General features: G+C 41.4%; 1 protein-coding gene across 4 annotated transcripts in view; it reads left to right on the forward strand.

Annotated features, from left to right (window-relative positions):
- Nucleotides 1-20,701, forward strand: part of ctbp2l (C-terminal binding protein 2, like) — a 141,152-nt gene that overhangs the window by 47,027 nt on the left and 73,424 nt on the right. For 2 of the 4 annotated variants that reach the window (XM_050060996.1, XM_050060995.1), the window contains one exon: nucleotides 16,707-16,931. In XM_050060996.1, coding sequence (XP_049916953.1) covers nucleotides 16,862-16,931 — 70 coding nt within the window. In that variant the 5' untranslated portion in view covers nucleotides 16,707-16,861. The remainder of the gene's footprint in view (nucleotides 1-16,706; nucleotides 16,932-20,701) is intronic. The other 2 variants (XM_050060999.1, XM_050060997.1) reach the window with 1 other exon arrangement.

Raw genomic sequence — 20,701 nt, forward strand, 5'->3', positions numbered from 1 at the left:
AAAGGATGTCATGTTGTTGCAGATAGTGTCAGGTGTTAAAAGGATGTCATGTTGTTGCAGATAATGCAGCTTACCCACTTGATTTACTACACCGGTGGAGGTGAGGCTTTCTGCTTGGACCTCCTCCTGCTGAAAACACGTCCACACTAAGCCGGTTGAATATGAAAACCCAGATTTTTTTCTCCATTTTTCCTTCTGTCAGAATTATATTGCTGTTTTTTCACAACCAGAAGTTGATCCTTTTGTGGATAAATTGAAAAACACCAGGCTTGAGTTTCAAGAAGTATGTGTGGGAAAATTCAGCTTTTGAAAAACAGTAACGGGGATAATGGTGATTTGATACAGAGTACCACTCTTTACCAAATGTGTACTGAGATGGCGTGAGTTTGTTATTATCTGACTGAAAGAGAAAACAGGAAAAATAAATATAGCAATTTTCTGGTTGTTCAGGTGTTTTCATATGGACTTTTTTTTTTCTTTGGGATGGCAAAGACGTTAACCAGTGGAAACACTGTGGCACACCTGGCATGCTCCCACTTTGCTGTGGTCAAAAACAGACGGTTCTTTTCTTTGTCAGTGTGCTGATTATAATAATACCACCGCATCAGCGTGATGCTGCAATTTAAGTTACAAATGGCAGAAATCCACCAAGTGTAATGCTTGCTAGAAAATATATATATATATATTTTGACACCCGTCAGCCACCCGAGTTTTGTGGAGAGCAAAAGGTGGGACCATATGCCACAGGCGTCCCGCCCATTATTCTCTATGCAGGAAAAACACTGGTACATGAAAAGTGTGTGTGGACCAATATCATTTTTTACACATAATAAAGGGCATTTTCAGAATCAGTTGACTTAGTGTGGACGCAGTCTTTGTGGCCACGATTCCCAGGAAGCATCAGGCTTGTATTAGATCTCTTACAGTAGACAGGTTACAGCTCGACCGCACAAACAAATGGTTAATGAGGCATAAGTGGAATGACCTGAAATTTTGTACGCAGCTTTACACCCCGCCGGAACATCCCCGCCTCCTCTTTCTCCTCCTCTTCTCGCTTCTCACACCACCTCTGATTAGGGAGTCGGGGGTCCTTGTGGTCATATTTTAATACAATCCTGAGCACTTTGAGCCCCTCCTCAGCCTCGCGCCCGCCACGTCTCTTCGTGGTGGAGGGGCTAGCATTCCTCCAGAGAGCTGTTCTACATACGGCGGACAAGGAGCACAGCTTCGCGCAAAAGCCTGCTGAGACTCCACACCATTTATCTCTCAGCTGCAAGCTTGGGCCAGGACTAATTGACTGAGCTATGTGCGTGTGTATATATATGTGTGTGTGTGTGTGTCAGTCCTAGTCCCTGGAAGCATGGCGCATTAGCAGAGCCTGAGATGATAGGATGTGGTAAAGAGAGGGAGAGAGAGGCCAACCTTGTGTTGTGAGCCCATCAGAGGGGGCTCGGATAAAAAGCTCTCCTGTAAAGTCAGTTATTGGCTCCGGCTCTGCAAAATACGGCCAGTTAAACTGTGCTCAGGGAGCAGACAAACCGCACAGCTCAGGCTGCATTTAAAGTCAGACTGGTTGTGGGTTTTTTTGGTACTTTTGTCCATCATTTATCAGTTATAACAGTGTACTCGACAAATTACTTAGATCTTGCAACATGTTGACATCAGTTCAATGAATGTCGATGGCACTAGCAACACAAGGGGTCAGATGACCATGCAGGTTGAAACAAAACCACTTTATTTGGTGGGCAAACCAAAAGTCGGTGCACTAGAAATGTTGGTATGAAAGTGTCATTGCATAGAAAAACTGTGCGGCCACAGCTACAGTTAGTATGGTAGTAGGGTCAGGCGATGTCAGGCGAATTGTCATATGACAGTGTCCACAGTGAAACATCCTAATGGACGATGACATCCCACCCGCTGGAACCCGTGATATTTATATACCAGTAAATTGTAAAAAGAAAAATCAAGCAAAAAAAACAAACCCAAAAACGGCCCAACAGTAGAGATCGGATATTGATCAGTGATTGTGGCAAATATTCAAAATGGCAGCAAATCCCTGGGGTGGGGGAGCCCTTCTGTATGGAGTTTGCATGTTCTCCCTGTGTCAACGTGGGTTTTTTCTGGGTACTCCGGCTTTCTCCCACAGTCCAAAGACATGCAACCTTTAACTTGTCCGTAGGTGTGAACGTGAGTGTGAATGGTTGTCTGTCTCTATGTGTCAGCCCTGCGATAGCCTGGTGACCTGTCCAGGTTGTACCCCACGTCTCACCCAATGTCAGCTGGGATAGGCTCCAGGCCCCTGCGACCCCTAACAGGATAAGCAGTTACGGAAAATGAATGGAAAAAATGAATGAAATGTGTGCATTTGACCCACAGGTAATAAAGGCATTATAAATATTAGCTTATTATTAGTGTTAGTGATGCAGCGGGTTCTGTAAGCTTATGAGAAAAATATGAAAATGACAAAGCAGTGTCCTGAGTAAGTTATTAATAACTTACAGAAACATGGAGTGCAGTAGTTGACCTTCTACCGTTTTTTCTCTGCTGTCTCTCTTTGTCTCTCTCTCTCTCTCTCTCTCACACTCACACACACACACACACACACACACACACACACACGCCTCGGCACTCAGTCTGTGTATCTCCGTCAGTGTCTCCGTTCTCAGTCCTGACCATTGTGTTACTACAATGCATGAAGTTTGCAGTGTGCAGGTTGGGTCAGTTCTGGGTGGCCTCCACTGTGTCTGCTTAGGAAAATTCTGGCCCTTGGACAAATCTAGTTGATGACCCTTGTTCTAAAGTGGTGGCTGTCAGGCGCCATTGGAATCAATTTTCCGTCTCTTTTCTTCCAGTTTAATACAGCTAGCTTAGGGGGTTGTTTAAAATTGATTATCTGATTGTTTATGTTTTCTGCTTTGTCTGACTTCCTTTAGTGATGTCATTTTCCCAGATCTCAGCAATTAACTTGGTGAGTACAGTGTTATTGTTACTGATAGGACTGACGGCCAAAACTATGAAAATTAGACAAACTGAAATTATTATTTAAGTGTTCCTGTCTGTGTGAATCCTCGTGCTTGTGTGGTGCAGCACAGACCTCGTGCTCTTTCTCTGTGTTCCTCTCACCACTCTGCTCTGGACTTTATCAACACATTGTTTAACTTGGCCTCCTCCCAATGTAAGCCCAAGTACAGCACAGAGTTGGCTGTCTCACCGTCCACAGGGAGTGGGCTGAGCAGTGTGTGTGTATGTGTGTGTTCGTGGGCACATTGTGGGGGGAGTGGAAGCACCTCACTCTCCTGGACCAGGAAGCTTTGAATCACGCTGGCTCTTCCTGGAAGGACCCAGAGGGAGCCGGGCTGAGCCGGCTGGACTCAGGCAGGCTGTCTGAGCCGGAGCCTGGCCTCTCGCTGACACCAAGCTGGTGGCGAGCGCAGTTCTTACCTCACCCTCCCGATGTAGGCCACGCCTTCCCTGTGCTCACCAGGTTGGCACGCCGCAGGCGTTTTCCTGTACTGGGAAGTGTTTTCAGCTTTGGCTGCGGCTGTGGCTTGCACTGATAACCTCAGCCTCTGGAACTTTGAGAAACAAGAGTTTATTGATCGGATGTAAATAGCACAAGGTGGGCTCCAGCAGCTTAGATTTCAAATGCTGCCTTGTTTGTATATGAGAGTAAATTTTCATTACTAGTTCAACAATTCTGCAGTTTGAAGCATTCAGTTTGGCATGCTTACCGAGCTAAATATAATTGTGTCAAGCTGTCACCTGCCTACGCTGTCACAGGCCTCGTTTAGTTCATGGAAATCACACTCTCCCTGCCTGAGGTGCTGAGGATCTGGGCATGTAAGTTGATATTAATAGTAGAGCCGGGCTGGTGCTGCAGGGTGTCCACACCTTCCTGTTTTCTCTTTCTTTGTTTTGGCCCAGTGCTGACAGATTTACCTCTAGAGGAACTCCAACATCTGAAAGGGAAAAATGGCCCCTATTGTTCAAATGGGGCTCCAGTGGAAAGAAAACAGAGGCCTTTTTTGAAGAAAAAAACAAGAGGGTAATAATGGATTGTAATATCAATAGTATAAACAACTCTGTCATTGAGACCAGTGTTTGTTATTCTTAAAGGACATTCAAAGGATAGAAGTATTTTTCCCAGAGAAGAGTGCCTCTTTGGGTGAAAAGGGAAAAGTATCAGAAGTTTTACTCTGTTCTCGTCTCTGAGTCTCTAAAGAGGCTTGCTGAGCTCTGGCTTTTGATAGGAATCAGCTGTAAGTGGGATGGATATTGCTGTGCGTTTTCCTGCTGCACCCCGTCAGATAACTTTAACAGTTGTCTCTCCTCACAATTTTCCTGTCAAACTCCACTGGGAAATTAAGTCGGAGGAGAAACTGCTGAAGTTATCCAACTCTATCTTAAAGCAAGTGCTCCGTGTTTTTAGAGTCTTGGCAAGGATTACCACACATCGAGACACTACATCGAAATTCAAAGAGGTTGTAGCTTCAGCTGGGAAAGATAAATACAGACTTCAGAGCTGCAGTGCATTTGACAACTCATTGAAAGATTTCATCTAAAGCTTTCCCTGAATGAGATGTAATTTGTCAGCTTACTAAAAATAACCAGTTAGATAATCTTAATCTTTCTAACTGTCCATCCAGTACGGATAAAAATATCCTGCCTCCGACTGTCTGTGCTGGAACTAAAAAACCCAACATTTCATCACTCAGCAACAATGACTCAAAGCACTGTTTCTCCACAAAGATGCAACACTGTCCAAATATTTTTGGAGTTCATTCCATCTGATGATTGTTAATCCCTGTGGTGTCAGTGTGGTTTCTGTATTTTTGCCACATACTGAGAATGTGGTTAGATTGGCTGTAAAAGATTGTTGTACAGTCTAAGGATTTATGCTTACATAATGCAATTCAAACTGATCTAAATCAAAAAGACTATTCCCGTCTAATCCTACCTCATTTTAATCTTTGGAGCTTTAAACTATGAGTCGTATTATTTTCATGTTAGAAACCACAGCAGCTGTTGAAGATTTTTCATCATAATTAGTAGACAAATGTTGAAAATCGACTCAGAACGTGCTCAGAGTGCACGTACCTGTGCCAAGCCTGAACAATCCTCTACATTTGTTTTTGTAATAGAAAATGTTCACAAGTGTGGATCTGGATCTGCATCAGAATAAATACAGTGATAAACAATTGTGGGATACATATGCCAGATTTATTCATTGTTTCAGTCAATTAAGTACAGTAGCTCATAGGAATATAAAAATGTTTCTGTTTCTGGTTGTTGGTTGACAGATAGACTTGCACTAAATCTCCTTCAAATACATTTATGACTTGGGATGGGAAACAGAACATCTAAACCGTTTATCATAAATCAAAGGAAATAAAGTATTTCAAAAAAGGCAAGTGCAGTCGTCATTTGAATTGGATGTTCACCAGGGCTGCGCAATAGAGTGTGCCAGGGCTGACGTCAAAACCCGGAAGTTTAGCATCGCGCTGGTTCCCGGAAGAGAAAGTGAATGTGATTTTTGCATTGTGTTTTAGATTATGTCAGAAAATAAGCTCTGTGGCTAACACAAGTTTATGATACTTACAGGTTTTGTTCAGCGAGATAATCCTCACATATGAACACCTTTCATACCGCATTTGAAGCTTAAATGCGATCGCCAGAAGTAAAAAGCTAACGTTAGGCTTTAACGGACTACATGACCACTCCACGGTCGCATGACTTTACGTCACCGCCACTAAGCTTTCAACTGATTTCGGCTGCTTTATTTTAAAAACATTGTATAATGGGGAAATCGGACTGTTTAAGCTAAATAAGAAGCTGTAATGGTGGACTGCCAGCACTCTCGCCTGTTTGGGGGTGATGACGTTTAATGTCCCTGACGGGGTTTGTAGTCGTATTGAGCAACTCATTAGCAACTGCCTTTTTTACGACACGTAAAAGCTTCAAAATTCACAAGTAGGGTATTTACTGACTTTTATGTCGTAGAACAAAACCTGAAACTCGCTTAAGCTTTTGTTAACCACAGACCTTATTTGAGGCATTTTACCAAAATCCCATTCAAAAAACATATTGACTTTTAGACAAGAGAACCGGAAGTGCTAAAAGCGCTAATGGAGTTCCGGGTTTACTGGCACACTCTATATGAGGAAAATATGCGATAAATCACACCAGGCATGTCGGTGTCTGTTCATTCTGCTTTCGACTCCTGCTAAGAAGAAAACAGGAATTGACGTGAAACGAGGCCTTTCCTTTGAGTCTGGCACTCCAGTAACTCAGCATATCCATTCAGAGGTGGTGAAATTTTAATGTTATGTGGTGTAAATGTATTGCCCTTTATTTTATTTTCTGTCTGACTTTGCTGACGGACAGCCGGCTAGCCGTGTTACCATGCGGAAACATAGTGCCCACTGCCCGTGCTCTGGTCTCCACTAGTTAGCTAACGTTAGCTTTGGCTGCTCTGCACTGTGCACCACCTGGGTTGAGTGGGAGCTAGCTAGCAGATCGAGATTACTGCTGGTAACACCTGGTGTGTCTCAAATCACATACTTCCGTTAGTACACTTCTATGTGGTATACTATGTGCACTATGTAATCATTGGCGTAGTGCGCAAATTTTGACAGGGTAGTGTTGTCTCAACCATGGCTGTTGTGCACTCACCGGAAATGACGACCACAAATTAGCTAGTTAGCAAACTAGCATTAGCATTCGCTTTATCGTTCGCGGTACCAAATCATTACAGACTGCTAAATTAACCCAATAAACATACTGCTGGCTTATATTCGACAACAGTAGTGTAGTGGTGCTTAGTGCACAAAACACATGTATTTGTACAATGCAACTACGTTAACGGTCTCACAGTCCTCGGACACTATTTCAAGTCATCGCCAAATGAGCGGCATTGCTAGCTAGCTCCCTCTACATCAGGTTGGTGTGCAGTGCAGTAAACTCATTGATGTCGGAAAAAACTAGATGCTGGATGCCAAAATGGCGCCTTTTCCATCCAGTGGAATTGCTAGCCTGTCACATACATCAAAAGAAGTTTTCAGCTTTTCTTCCAGGTTACAGCCGCAATAGGCCACCCAATGTGCAGTAGTGTTTCTCCTGCTGGCCCCACCACTGAGTTTCTGCTCGGCTCATAGACTTAACATTGTAATGACATCATGGATTTTAAAATTACTTTGCTTGGCTCAAGGAAAGTTTTACAAATATAAAACCTCCATGGTTCAACAATCCATAATAGAAAGAGGCATAGTTGATCTTGTTTGCAGTTCAAGTTGTCCTGTCAGCAGTTTTAGAGACGTCTCTTTACGATAGTGGTCTAAATGCTAAAAATTGGGATTTTTTTTGCTACAATACTGTGAGTAACCATTAGAAAAATTTAAAGCAAGGCTGAGCTGCTTACCTGGAGGCATGAGTAAACTGAAGAGTAGCAAAATTAATTGATAGACTAACATGCGTGACCGGTTAACCACTGACATCCCTAATACAGTCGTTAAAGCGTACTCAGTTCTGCTGCTTTCAGTGTACTGCTAAATACAACAAATTAATTGGGAATTTAAAAATGAAAGGAAATCATTTCCAACATTAATTGATTAATTAAAACAAATTGAACTTTGAACTGAACACAAAAGGCACCATAAAAGAATGGATGACGTTTTAAAGTGCATTTTTCTACACTCTCTTTGAGCTAACTTAAAAAAGTCGCAGTCTTTGACAATGTGTTTATTGCGCAAATTAACATCACAGTGAAACAGTAAAAAAACGATGTATTGTGCAGCCCTAATATTTACCCTGTCTGCAAACTTTTGTGGCTATAATTTAGTTAAAGCGTCAAAGGCCAATGACTCCTATTTGAAATTAAAACAAAGAAAATGCCCAGTGTCTAACCCTCACACATAATTAGCTGTTGTTTTTCATCTCATCATCTTAGATGAAAAACAAGCGATGACTGAGCCTACAGTTTGCAGTGAGCTATAGCTGTAAATGTCATATAGGGTGAATCTGCTTTAATGAGTCAAAAAGCCCTAAATGTCTCATCAGCATCAGAAACCATTGCGAAAACTCTCTTAATATCTCTCTGCATTCATCTTTTTTCTTCCCTTAGGATAGTAGCAGAACAGCCAGGTGAGAAGTACGACCTTGCCCAGTTATGGTTTTGAATTTCGAATACATGTCGAGTATGGATTTTCTGGATTTATCCATCAGTGAAATGTTTCGTTAAGAGAATGTAGGCCTACATTAAACTAATCCCCTCTGTATATTGGGAGTTAACTGACACGCGTGGAAATGTATTGCTGTTAGATATCTCCCGTAAATGTCAGAACCTGCACTATGAAGCACCAGAACAAGAGTCTCCCCATCAGCGGTGAGCCCGAGGCTTCGGCAGCACTTCATCACATCCTTAGAAAGTAGAGTCTTAGAGTCTTAGTGGAGCAGACCCGAAGGCTTAATGTCAGCAAATTAATTATGGATTCACCCAATTAGTTCACAAACTACACTGTGTTCGAGGGAAAATGATCATTCCCCCAAATGACTTGTCTCTTCAGTCTTTGCCCCAGTGTGCATTGTGCCTCGCTCAGAACTCTGTGTGTGTGTGTCTGTGTGTATATATGTGTGTGTGTGTGTGCTTGCCTGCATGTGTGAAGCGACACACAGCAGGCAGGTAGCCTGACCTTTTTAATTATTCAAACTCTCAAACTCATCCACTGACGCTCTGCTAGCCGTCTCTCTAGTTTGGCTTTTTAACAATGTCCCCATATTTTCGTCTGTCTTTAAACAAAAGGAAAACAGCTTCTCCGCTCTGTTCTTAAGTCTCTTCCAAATCACACTGATCTGTGTCAACACACGAAGTGACGCTTTAACTGTAATGACTCTTTTGACTGTGCGAGATTGCCTCAGATCAGTAGCCCCCCCCCCCCTCCCCACCCCCCACCCAAGTGTCTAATAAAGTAAGTAATCACAGCTTTCTAATGAGAGTCTGTCAGGGGCGGTGCTCGTATCTGTTTACCAAACCAAATTATTTTCTTATTTTGGCAAAGTCAATTAATCACAATCGGAGACAATTCTGTTAGTGTTTGTCTCTCAATAGGAAGATGAATTGCAACAACGGTGGTGTCATCATTAAATTTCATTGCATTACAAGAAGACGCTGTTGCAAATTAATTCAATCTGACTCTTGGTTTTTCACATTCTCTCATGGTTAAAGTCGAAAGGATGGGTGGAGACCGAAACCAGGACTGCAGATAATGATTATTTTCTGTATTGATTAATCAATAGATTACTTTTCTGATGAACTGAGGAATTGTTTAGTCAATAGGCTGTTGAAATATATCTTAAAAAGGCCCATTGGAAGTTCACAGAGTCCAAAGTGGAATCTTGGAATTGCTTGTTTTGTCTGAATAATGGTTAAAGGTCTATCACAGAAATTATTAATAGTCAATTAGCAGAATCTTTATCAATTAATGAGCTAACCTTTTGGGAAATGACTGCCTCCATGCCTGCAAGGTTACCTCCCAAGATTAACTTGTCCTGTCTGTATCAACAAAATATGTGCTGCGCTCCAAATCACCCACTTTTTCTTTTTACGGTGTCACTACTGCAGCTGCCCTAATAAAGTACATACTGTTGAATGGATTACACTATATTACACTTATTAATGTTATTACATTGTGCCTTGAACTTTGACCCTCTTGCTCACACACCCATCGCAGTCCAAAAGGTAAAATTTGAAGTAAAAAGAGATGCAATTTGGAATGCAACATACATGAATGCAAGGCAGCTTCATTTGTATTGCACATTTCATACACAAGGGCAATTCAAAGTGCTTTACAGAGCAATAAAAAATAATGAAGGATACAGAACAGAGTAAAGAGAAAAAAGATATAAAAGGTAAATTAATTACTAAATGATTTACAATTTAAAAATAGCAAAAGTGCAGACAAGAGGTGCAAAGATAAGATGATTTAAAAATGAGTTTAAAAATATGCAGTCATTGCAAGGTGGGGCAGGCAGTATTAAAAAGGAATTTATTTAGCTTTGACTTAAAAGTGGTCAGAGTTGGGGCTTGTCTAACATCATCTGGGAGGTTATTCCAGGTTTGTGCTGCATGATAACAAAACGCTGCTTCACCATGTTTTGTTCTGACTCTTGGGACGGTCAGTAGGCCGGCCCCAGATATCCTCAGGGTCCTAGAAGGTTCATATGTCACAGGCATGTCAGAGATACATTTGGGTGCTGAGCCACATAGTGATTTATACACAAGCAGCAAGATTTTGAAATCAGTTCTCTGAGTGAGCGGTAACCAGTGTAAGGATTTTAGAACTGGAATAATGTGGTCATATTTCCTAGTTTTTATCAGGAACCTAGCAGCAGCGTTCTGAATAAGATGAAGTCGCTGAACAGCTTGTTTTGAAAGTCCTACAAACAGACCATTGCAGTAATCTTATCTACTGGAAATATAGGTCTTTATTCCTTATTAGGGGTAGGGCCAATGAACTTAAGAGGGGGCGTGGCTCAGCACATAACTCCACAACCTTTTGGTCAATCATCACAAACCTTGCAAGCAATATCTTAAGAGGTACCAGGAACATACTCTGAAAGTTTCAGTCAGATTTACCACTAGGGGGCACCACAAATGCAAAAAGTTGGCTTGAGATAATACAAATCAGACTACAAATCAGACAATGATGTTACAATCATGACAAAACTTGCAGGGTATGTTACTTGAAATCGGTCAGTAGGGGGCACCACACGTTCCAAACAAGTGCAATGGTCTTTCTCAAAATTTGGCCATAAATCAATGAGGGTTTGTTCAAACATCAACAAACTTGGTGGACTTTTTTAAGCCATTAAAGCATGTCCCCAAAATGTTTCTGCAGTTGACCAATAGGAAGCGACAGAGTTTCCAAAGAAGAGCGTGGCCCGGTAGAGATTTGGACATAAACGAATGAGCATCTGTCGGATTGTCATAAAACCTGTTGATTATCTCTAGCACAGGTGTCCTAAACTGTCAAAGGTCTCGATCTTACCTAGCTTTCAACTTCCATGCCCGGAATTGTTGCTTGCTATATTTATTAATATTATTACGCTATTCCTCTGACTCTAGCAGTGTTTTTAAATGGTAATAGCCAGATGACGTTTTGGATTTGACGTGGCTGTAGAAATTGAAACCGTAGTCCAGGATAACACCAAGGTTTCCTGTGTGACTCTTAGTTATAAGAGAGAGGGGTTTGAGGTGAGAGATGACACTATGTCTTTCTTTTCGTGGCCCAAAGACAATCATGTTGGTCCTATCTCTGTTGAGTTGGAGAATATTTCGACGCATTCAATCATTGATTTGCTCAGTACAGTGACACAGGCGTTCTACAGGTCCATAATCACCTGGTGAAAGCGATATGTATAATTGCGTGTCATCTGCATAAGTTGATATTGTTACTTAACGTTACTTTGGAAATAAAACAAAACGCCAGAACGGAGGTCAACTCAGAGAGCTCTGCTGTTGTTACTTTGATTTCTTTTTAAGATTTCTAATGTTAATGAGCTCCTCATAACGTACTTTTTTACACCACAGCATCTGATCAAGTACAGGCCTTGTTTTGTCATGTATCAAGGAAGGTGAAGCTGATTAACCTGTCTGGTGTTATATGAGTAAATTTGGGAAATAATCGTAAAGAAATTCCTAAACAATAACATAAGAGAAGAAAGCAAGAACTTACATTTATATATAAACATGCATGTCTGATGAATATTTATGTCACATACTGAAATAATGTTTGGTTTCCTGATCAGTGGAACAGACGCTTCATTAGAGGTTGAGAAAGTTGCCAATCTTACAAATTGTTTTAGCAGCACATAAAGTTTATTAAGATTGGAGGGGTAAGAAAAGCCAGAAACGCGTGCTGGCTTGCATATTGTAAAATGCGACCAGATGCAGTCAGACATCCTGGTATTTTTGGCACACTGTGTTTGACATATGTATTGGGACATACTAAATCTTTCTCTGGCATACTAAATAGTGTAGCAGTATGGGTATTGGAATGCGCCGTTTGTGTCATCTATGTATAGCAAATAAGTGCATTTCTAGAATGTCAAACTCTTCCTTTAACAATTAATAGATCAGTAATTTGTTGTCGGTTAATTTTGAGTCTCACTAACTGAAACCAGTCCTCTGTGTGTATTTGTCTCTAATGTGCTGTATTAAACTCCTGCCGCCGACCGACCGACTCCCCTCCCCCACCTCTGCAGACAGTGCCCGGACAGTGATCTCTGTGTTGCTGACATTGAGCAGAGTTTGTGGTCTGTGATTGTGCTCGCAGCGGAGCCGTCCTTGGGAGACAGGGGCGGCCGTCACAGATATGGATTCCTACATTTAATGTCTCGGCCTCTCGCGCACAAATGTTTCTCTTTCAATGAGCTGTGGCCCCGCAGGCAGGGAGTTTTATCGATCATCTGACTTTTAATGCCTCTTAAATATTAAGATTCATGTATATGACCTTTGTGTTTGGATTAGGAGTGCAAAATCCCTGCCTAAATACCCTCTCAGGCCCTGCTGACTGCTCTGCCGGCTTTGTTTCAGCTTTTCTTTGAATCACGGAGAAATGGTGCCCAGTTTCATCTTTTTTATAAAAGCATGGTGGTTATGCTTGGCTGTATTTCATTAAGTCATGGAGGGAGTAGTTTTTTTCTTTCTTGGGACCACTCTGCTTGAAGCTGGCTGAGGGAATGAGTGCAGCAGAAAAGTAGGGGAAGAGAAGAGGGGATAAGAAGTGGGGAAGGTTTGGCCTCTGTGTGGGTCTTGTTAGCCTCTGTGAGCGCTCTTTTTCTCTACTTTCCTCCCTCTGTCACTCTCACTCTTTATGTCACACACACACACACACGCACACGCACACGCACACGCACACGCACACGCACACACACACACATACACATAAGTGGACAGCCCTGGAAGAGGTCCCGGTGATTGATGACTCTGTGTGAGAGACCTCAGAGGCAGCAGCACTACAGAGAGATGGACAGATGAAAAGGAAGGAGGAGGGACAGAGAGGAGGACTGAAATGAATCAAGTAACTGGGTGAGGCCTTCCAGCAGCCTGTTAACATACTGGAGCCAGAGTACTGCCTTGTTGGAAAGACATCCTGGAAGTAACTTGTGCTGTGTAGCTTCCTCACATCAAAATGGCTTTTTCCTGACAACAGAAAAGACTCCAGACACAGAGTTCCGATGAAAGGCAGTTAAAGGTGTTTTGTGGGGATAAAACCAAAGTTTGTGTCTCCCACCAAAACTTGTAAATCCCCAAAGGAATACTTCACCCACAAAATGATAACTTGTACATCAATTACTCACCATGTGTTGCATTTATCAACAAAAACATTTATCTTGCATGCCGCCACGACAACAGAAGAATCCAAAAAAAGTGAGAAAATTCTTAAAGAATTGGAGTAAACATTTAAGATGTTTCCAAACTTTCACACAACTCAAGCAACATCCAAGTCTCATTTATCTAGTCATCTGCTCACTTCCTCCCAAACACATGCATTTCTGTTCAAACCTTACTATTTAAAACGCATACGAGTAGCACACCTGGGCAAGTGTGTGTTTGAAGTTGGGAAGTACTGAGCATACGATGGGATAAATGACACTTGGATTATACTGCACGAGTTGTGTGAAAGTTTGTGAACGGATGTTTTGATACAGTTTTGCCATCGTTAAACATGGTGTACTCCAATTAATCAAAAATGTCTCCGTTTTTGGATTCTTCGTTCATCATGGAGGCATGTGAGTTTTCTTCACAAATTAACTGTAACATGGGGTGAGTTATTTTTTATTTATTTATTTAACCTTTATTTAACCAGAAAAAACTCCTGAGATTAAAAATCAAGACAGGCAGCAACATAAGTTACAGACGACATAGAACAAAAATACAGTATAAAAATGTACAGCAATGTAAAACACAAAATAAGAATACTACAAAGAAAAGCCAAAACGTATGTCAATATATACTAGAAGTGAACCATAAAAACGTGAAAAAAAAAAAAGGGCAACTACACATGAAGACAAAGACCAGCTAAGACACACCGTGACATTGGCATATAGAAGATTGTGTACAAAAATCCTGCAGCAGTGTTTTGAAACGACCGAGAGGAGCCAAGAGTGTAACTTTAAGTCCTTCTGCAGAAGATTCAAGATTTAACGAGCTGCAGACATGAATGTTTGCTTGCCAAACTAGCAAAATAATTGAAGATACATTTTCTATCCATCAACTAATAAATCAATCAAACTCTTGCAGCTCTAAAAGTCTACTTTGTTTACATCCATGTTTGCTAGCTTGCAGTTTTCTCCTTCACTGCCTTTGTAGTCACATTGTTGCGTTTCTTTGCAATTTATTACCGCCTACTGTGCAGGCAGGACTTTGTATCACGTCTCCTGTGTGCGTCAAAAATCCATAGCGCAACGTCAGTGCTGGGAGAAATGGGGAACATTACATATCATGATATTCATGACCAAATCCCTCTGTCAATATTGCGATGTTATTGTGGGGTTGACTATTGGAGCTTTCACGAAATGTTTATATATTGAGACTTTTGATAAATCATCAGAAATGTGAATATAATGGATATAATGGGGAATAATAGAACAGCTAGAACATCGTTAAGTTCAGAAAATTACAATACTTTACTGTAATGCAGCCTTTAAAATCAGGAAAAGACACTTGCGATATTACGATACCCAGAATCTAAGACGATATCTCGTCTCGTATCACCATATCGATAAATTATTGATATATTGCCATAGGGACCCTTATAGTCTAAATTAATCGTGATAGCTTGTTTCAAAGCAGGTGTATGTGATAACATTTATGATAGCTAGCTTGCTTACTGGAATAGCTAACTGTGACACTGAATGCAGCTAAGCCATCATTAATGTTATCAGTTTCACCTGTGCTTTTACTGCAATGACAAAGGTATGAAAAAGGTCAGTTACATAGCCACATTGCGAATGCTGGATTGTACGCAGAGCCATTTTTAAAATTCAGAAGGTAAATATCAGGATTTCGGTGCCAGGTGCTGCACATGAAAAGCAAAGTCTTTCTTCTCTTAACATTTTGTTCTGATGTTCGACGAGAGATAGGGTAGAAAAGACAGGGGTGTTATCTATGACTTTGGTCTTTTCCTCAAGGTGTTGAACACTGTGTGCCCTGTGTGACCCCCGGTGTGATTGCTCTGTATGGTCCCATATGTGTAGACATGTCCTGATAATGTCACATTAAGCCCCCACAACACCAGCCCTGAGCTCCAGACCTGACCAGCCTATTCTGACTGATTACCCTGACGACTGAGGAGAGGGCAGACTGACATCCACAGCCTGGTATTCCTCACAGATAATGATGGAGGATTTGTTTTTTCTGAACTCTTTACCTTCTTGGCTTCCTTCCCTTTTCTTTTTTCCTGAACTCTGACTACACAGAACTGATGAAGACTTCAAGTAATAACTTTGCCCTGATGCTTTCTGGCAGAAAGAGATGTTTTCACGGTGTCAGCACTCTGAGAGAGGAGAGGCGCCTCTGGCTCCGGTCCTGGACGAGCAAGATGTGGAATTTGAGTTTTCAGTGCAACGTTTAATCCCTGTTGTGTCGCAATCATTTTACTCTAATTCACCAAGATGCTGATCCTCGCTGTGCTCTGTGTGTGCTGCTGGTGGAAAAATACACACTTTGTTTTCTCTCTGACAAAGATGTATTTGTATATTTGCCTGCATGTCTGTCAGTGATGCTGAATTGAAGGCTTTGTTGTGTAACATTTTCAGCTCAAATTTCTGTAAAACTGATCTAAGTTGGCAGTTCATATTCTGGTCAGAATAACTCGTCAGAAATTTTTCTTTTTTGGCTTTGAATCAGAAGTTGTGTGTGTGTGTGTGTGAGCTCAGAGGAGACACAGGGATGTAATGAATCTGCACTACATGGTATAGAGGTGTAAGTGAGATGGTGTGCTCCTCTCTGAGTAGATTTTAACTACCCTCTATTGGCCTAAATGTGTCATTACACGACAATCTGTCAACCTTCAGGTGCAGCACATCAACTCAAGAGCTTCACGTTGTCAGATCATGAATCTCTCTTCACAAGTTCCATCATCTTGTTTCACATTTCCTCAGATCAAATTTTGTCAGATGAATACACATTTTTTGTGCTCGCTTTGTTCTGATGGCTTTGAGGGCAAAAAAAAAGAAGAGGAGGAAAAAGCAGATTTGCCATCTAAGTCGAGATACCTCAAATGTCACGGCGATCAATAAGGAATGTGACGAGTGACAAGTTAGATGGAGCTTCAGATGAGTGTTTGTCAGCGAGTGAAAACACACTTCAAACGGGAGAAAAGTGGAGCTTTTAGAGCATGGAAGCTTTGTCACTTTTTAGAGCAAATGGGGCACTTTGTCACCAACAGTATCTGAGTAAGTGTGTGTGTGAGAACGTGTGTGATTCAGTGATTTTTCTGTGTATCTATCGCCTGCAGCTTCCCGAGCTCTTTGTGAGCAAGAGGCTGAGTGACTTTGTAGTCAAGGACTCTTTAATGCCTTCCCGTGTCAGAGTTTTTTTTGTGCTTGTACATCAATAATGTGTGTATATACAGCACGCGTGCACCAGCGCTTGTGTTTAACCAGGTTTTTTTTTTTTTTTTCTTGTGTTGGTGCCTTTCTTGCAGGTGTATGTGCCGAGGCGGTATGCCCCGGGGAATAGTGCTGACAGTGCACTAGGAGTCTGAACCTTGTCAGTATTTGCGGCTGAGGAGGAGAGGTGCCGTGCCGTGCTGAGCCGAGCCGTGCCGTGCCGTCCTGCGCCGTGCTGTGTTTTGACGCCATGTCCCTGACTGACAAACACAAAGTGAAGAGGCAGAGGCTAGACCGGATATGCGAAGGTAAACTCATGAGTATGTGCCTCTTCTTAACTTTTTACCACCACTCATCCCTCGCACAGAGTAACACTTCATCACTTCCATCAAACACTGTACTGAATTTATCAGCACATGTATGAAGGGCTGCAGAGCTGATCATATTTACAGTCATGATTTTGGTCTTTACAGTTAATTAAACTTGACATGGGTGCGTTATATTTATGCTTTGAGCTTCAGTGCATTAAATCAAGTGCCTTTAAATTGTCTGACCAACTGTAGGATTATTTTTATGAAGTATGAAGTAGTAATTTTTTTTCATTTCACTTTTGAAATAAATAAGTGATGCTCACATATCTGACCCAGGCACGTCACAACGTGCAGAAACAGAATGATGAAGAGCAATTAGTGCAACACAAACCACACACCCCATCAAGAGAAAGTATTTAGGAAAAGACACAGGACGTATTTTTTGACCATTCGACCACAGCCCAGATGTTTTTAAAAGCAGCTCAGTGCGGTCAGAACTGCGTCACATCTGAAAACGTTTTATTAAAGTTAGGATTGGCTGTGTCGCTGTACCGATCCGTACATCCTGCCCTATCTGTACTGCACATTTGTAACTCAACAGGGATGAGAAGGAGGCTAGATGGCTCCCTCATGAGCTACTTCCACACACTATGTAGTTCATATATTCTCTCACTCCGGTATATCAGATTTATGTATGCTAGTTGCTTCTGGCCCGGAGGCTGCCAATTGAATAGGTCTGATGTACAGTTTAGAACATACTGTATATCAGGGCTGCTGCAGATCCTTAAAAAGTCTTAGGCATTGGTTTCATCAATCTAAGAAAAGACTTTAACAGGTATTAAAATGTCTTAAATCGATCTTGCAAAAGTCTTGAAAATGCTCAGACATGGGAAGCAGGACTTAATGAATCTTAAGTGCTATATCAGCTCAGAGAACCTGTTGGATGAGAGGCAAATGTCTTCAAGAAACTCAAGCAAGTCCACTTGCTTAGGATATAGCACTTAAGATAACCATGACCTGGATGCCTGAGAATCTTCAACGACAGATTTTTTGGAATCTTATTTTTTCAGATGTTGCATTGTAAAATTTCAAATTGATTAGTAATATCTACTTTTCCAAATACTACCAACCTCCCCATTGTGTTAACGTCATGTCCGATCAGGATAGCGAAACCAATAACGCTCATATTTTGTCTGCAGCTAGGCTGTTCAGGGTTCACTTTCCGCTAGCTAGCTGTCACTGGACCCTGGACGAAATGGGGATGAGCAAATTCAATACACGGTACAAGGCGATGCATACCAGGCTTAGTGTATTTTGTGCAAAAAGTTTGTCAAACTCACAAATGGAATCAAATGTGGAACACAAAATCGCTGGGAAAATCACCAACTTACGCCAGGTATTTCCCAGTTCTGTTGATTTTTGTTCTTTTTTTTCTTTAATTTTAGTTATTTTAAAATTGGTCTTAAATTGTATTAAGAGTGGTATTCGGTAACACTTTAACATTATGTACATGTCATAAACATTTATGACTGCTGTCATTAAGTGTCATTCAGTTTTTGTAATGACAAGTTGACATTGTTTGGGTTGTCCTTATAATGACAACTTGACATTAACCAGGATGACATTACGAGAAGATGTCTTTGTCATAACAATAATAATCATTATGTAAACTTGTCATAAACACAAAAAGAGGTGCATTTCTTGTTAATGTCAAGTGGTTATTATAAGGACATCCCAAACAAATTTAATGTCAACTTGTCATGACAAAGACATCTTCTGGTAATGTCATCCTGGTTAATGTCATGTTGTCATAATAAGGACATCCCAAACAAATTTAATGTCAACTTGTCATGACAAAGACATCTTCTGGTAATGTCACTTTGATTAATGTCAAGTTGTCATAATCAAGACAACCCAAACAATGTCAACTTGTCAAAAACTGAATGACAGTTAATGACAGCAGTCATAAACGTTTATGACATGTACATAATGTTCGTGACAGGTTCATGACCGTGTCATGTCATAGTTATGACAGTGTCATGTCACTCTTATGTAGATACCTTCAAGTAATGTGTTACCAAAAAATCTTATATCAAACTTACCTAAGCTGCAGGAACCCTGGTATGTGCCACCATTTAATGCACCATACCAGACTGTAGCTTCAGCCTTATTTGCACTTGTAGTGCCCTGGCAGGTCTGAACAGAGAACAGGCACAACAGCAAACAGCACAGAGTAAAGACACAATGCAAAGTTAAACAAAAGAAACACACACAAGACATGAAACAAAGCTTCACACAGTAGCTCATCACAATTGTGCACTTGTCAGAAATAAAAGCAAGTCATGAAGGCCGTAAGTTAAGAATTCAAGGTTGGTGAATAGAGCTGAGCAGGTTTTAACTGGCTTTTTAAGTTGGTTGTGCGTCGAAATTGTACAGAGGATATTCTTGAGGATCTCGGTGAACTTACTGAGCGAGTATAAACTAAGTCACATAGTAGAGTGTAGTTTATAAAACTAAAATAAAATTCCTGACATAGTAAATTGTACTTCTCTGGTACCCTACGGTGATGAAAATACAGTGCCTTTTTGTCACTTAGAGTTTTAATTAATGTTTTATTGTAATTTGAAGCAGGTCCTGAACATGTGGAGTAATCAAGATGATCAAAAAGTTGCAAATCACCAGAACCATGTGACTGTACGAGTAATATCTTGCGTTGTTTTGCCAACAAATCCCCACTACCTGCTTTGTTACTCCGTACTGCCTCGGAGCTATACATCCCCCAGCCAACCATCCTTATTGTTATTAGCACAACCCTAAGACCTATTGGTGATCAATACCCATTGATTGCTATAATTCTCTCCTGGCACACAGCACATGTCAGATACTACAGTTAACAGTGTATAAATGTTGACCTCAGCAGCAAACAGTCATCTGGCGGATGTAAATGAGATTATTGCCTTACTGTGGCCTCTCCGTGAGCCGCTGTTTGTTTGTGTAGGAGTGTCTGTTATGTGACTTACGGTTACGGAGAATCTCTAAACATCTGAACTCAAGTTAGATTACCGCGGGGGATTGAATGGTTTCTATCCTGTCACGGCTGTTTGGAGGCAGCCAATTTTACACCATGAACTGCGGTGATTACTGGGCTTTAGGTTGTGGATTAGAGAGCGCTGGTGTTGTATTGAAGGACCTGAACACAGAATAGGAGCCCCCTGCTGTGTGCATAGCTACAAAGTCAGCCCAGGCAACAAGGAATATGAGTCTTTGTGTGGGTGTATAAACTGTGTCTGAAGCCTTGTGGATGTGCATTTTTAAACCCACTTGTTTGACTTTGCCCAGCTTGTGTGTGTATGTGTGCATGTGTGTTTGTGTGTGTCTGTCAGACTGTGTCCTGAGGTAAAATCATCTCCTCTCTGCTGTCTGGGTCCCCGAGAGGCTTGTTAAGCTGCTGGGCCCTCCTGGAGCCAGCGCAGGGAGAGGCAGACATGACTGCAGTGCTGGAAAATGAAGCTAGACGCACCATTACCCTCAGTGCCAGCATATTTGTTTTGCAGCATGATGTAAGCACCTCGGCGTTGTGCACATGAAATGAAGGACATATGCCGTGCATCCAGTAAAAGCCCGTAGTTAGGTGCAAGAAATCCAGTCCTAGTTTTGGGTCCCTGCTGTAGAAAAGTGGTGTTGAGTTTTTCATCCATAATAGTAGCTGGGTAGCATTTGAAAATACATTACATGACAGTACAATGCCAATGGAAAAAAGGAAGAGAGTGTAACAGTGC

Source organism: Epinephelus moara, chromosome 13 (assembly GCF_006386435.1).
Source record: "Epinephelus moara isolate mb chromosome 13, YSFRI_EMoa_1.0, whole genome shotgun sequence".
Taxonomy (NCBI): Eukaryota; Metazoa; Chordata; class Actinopteri; order Perciformes; family Serranidae; genus Epinephelus; species Epinephelus moara.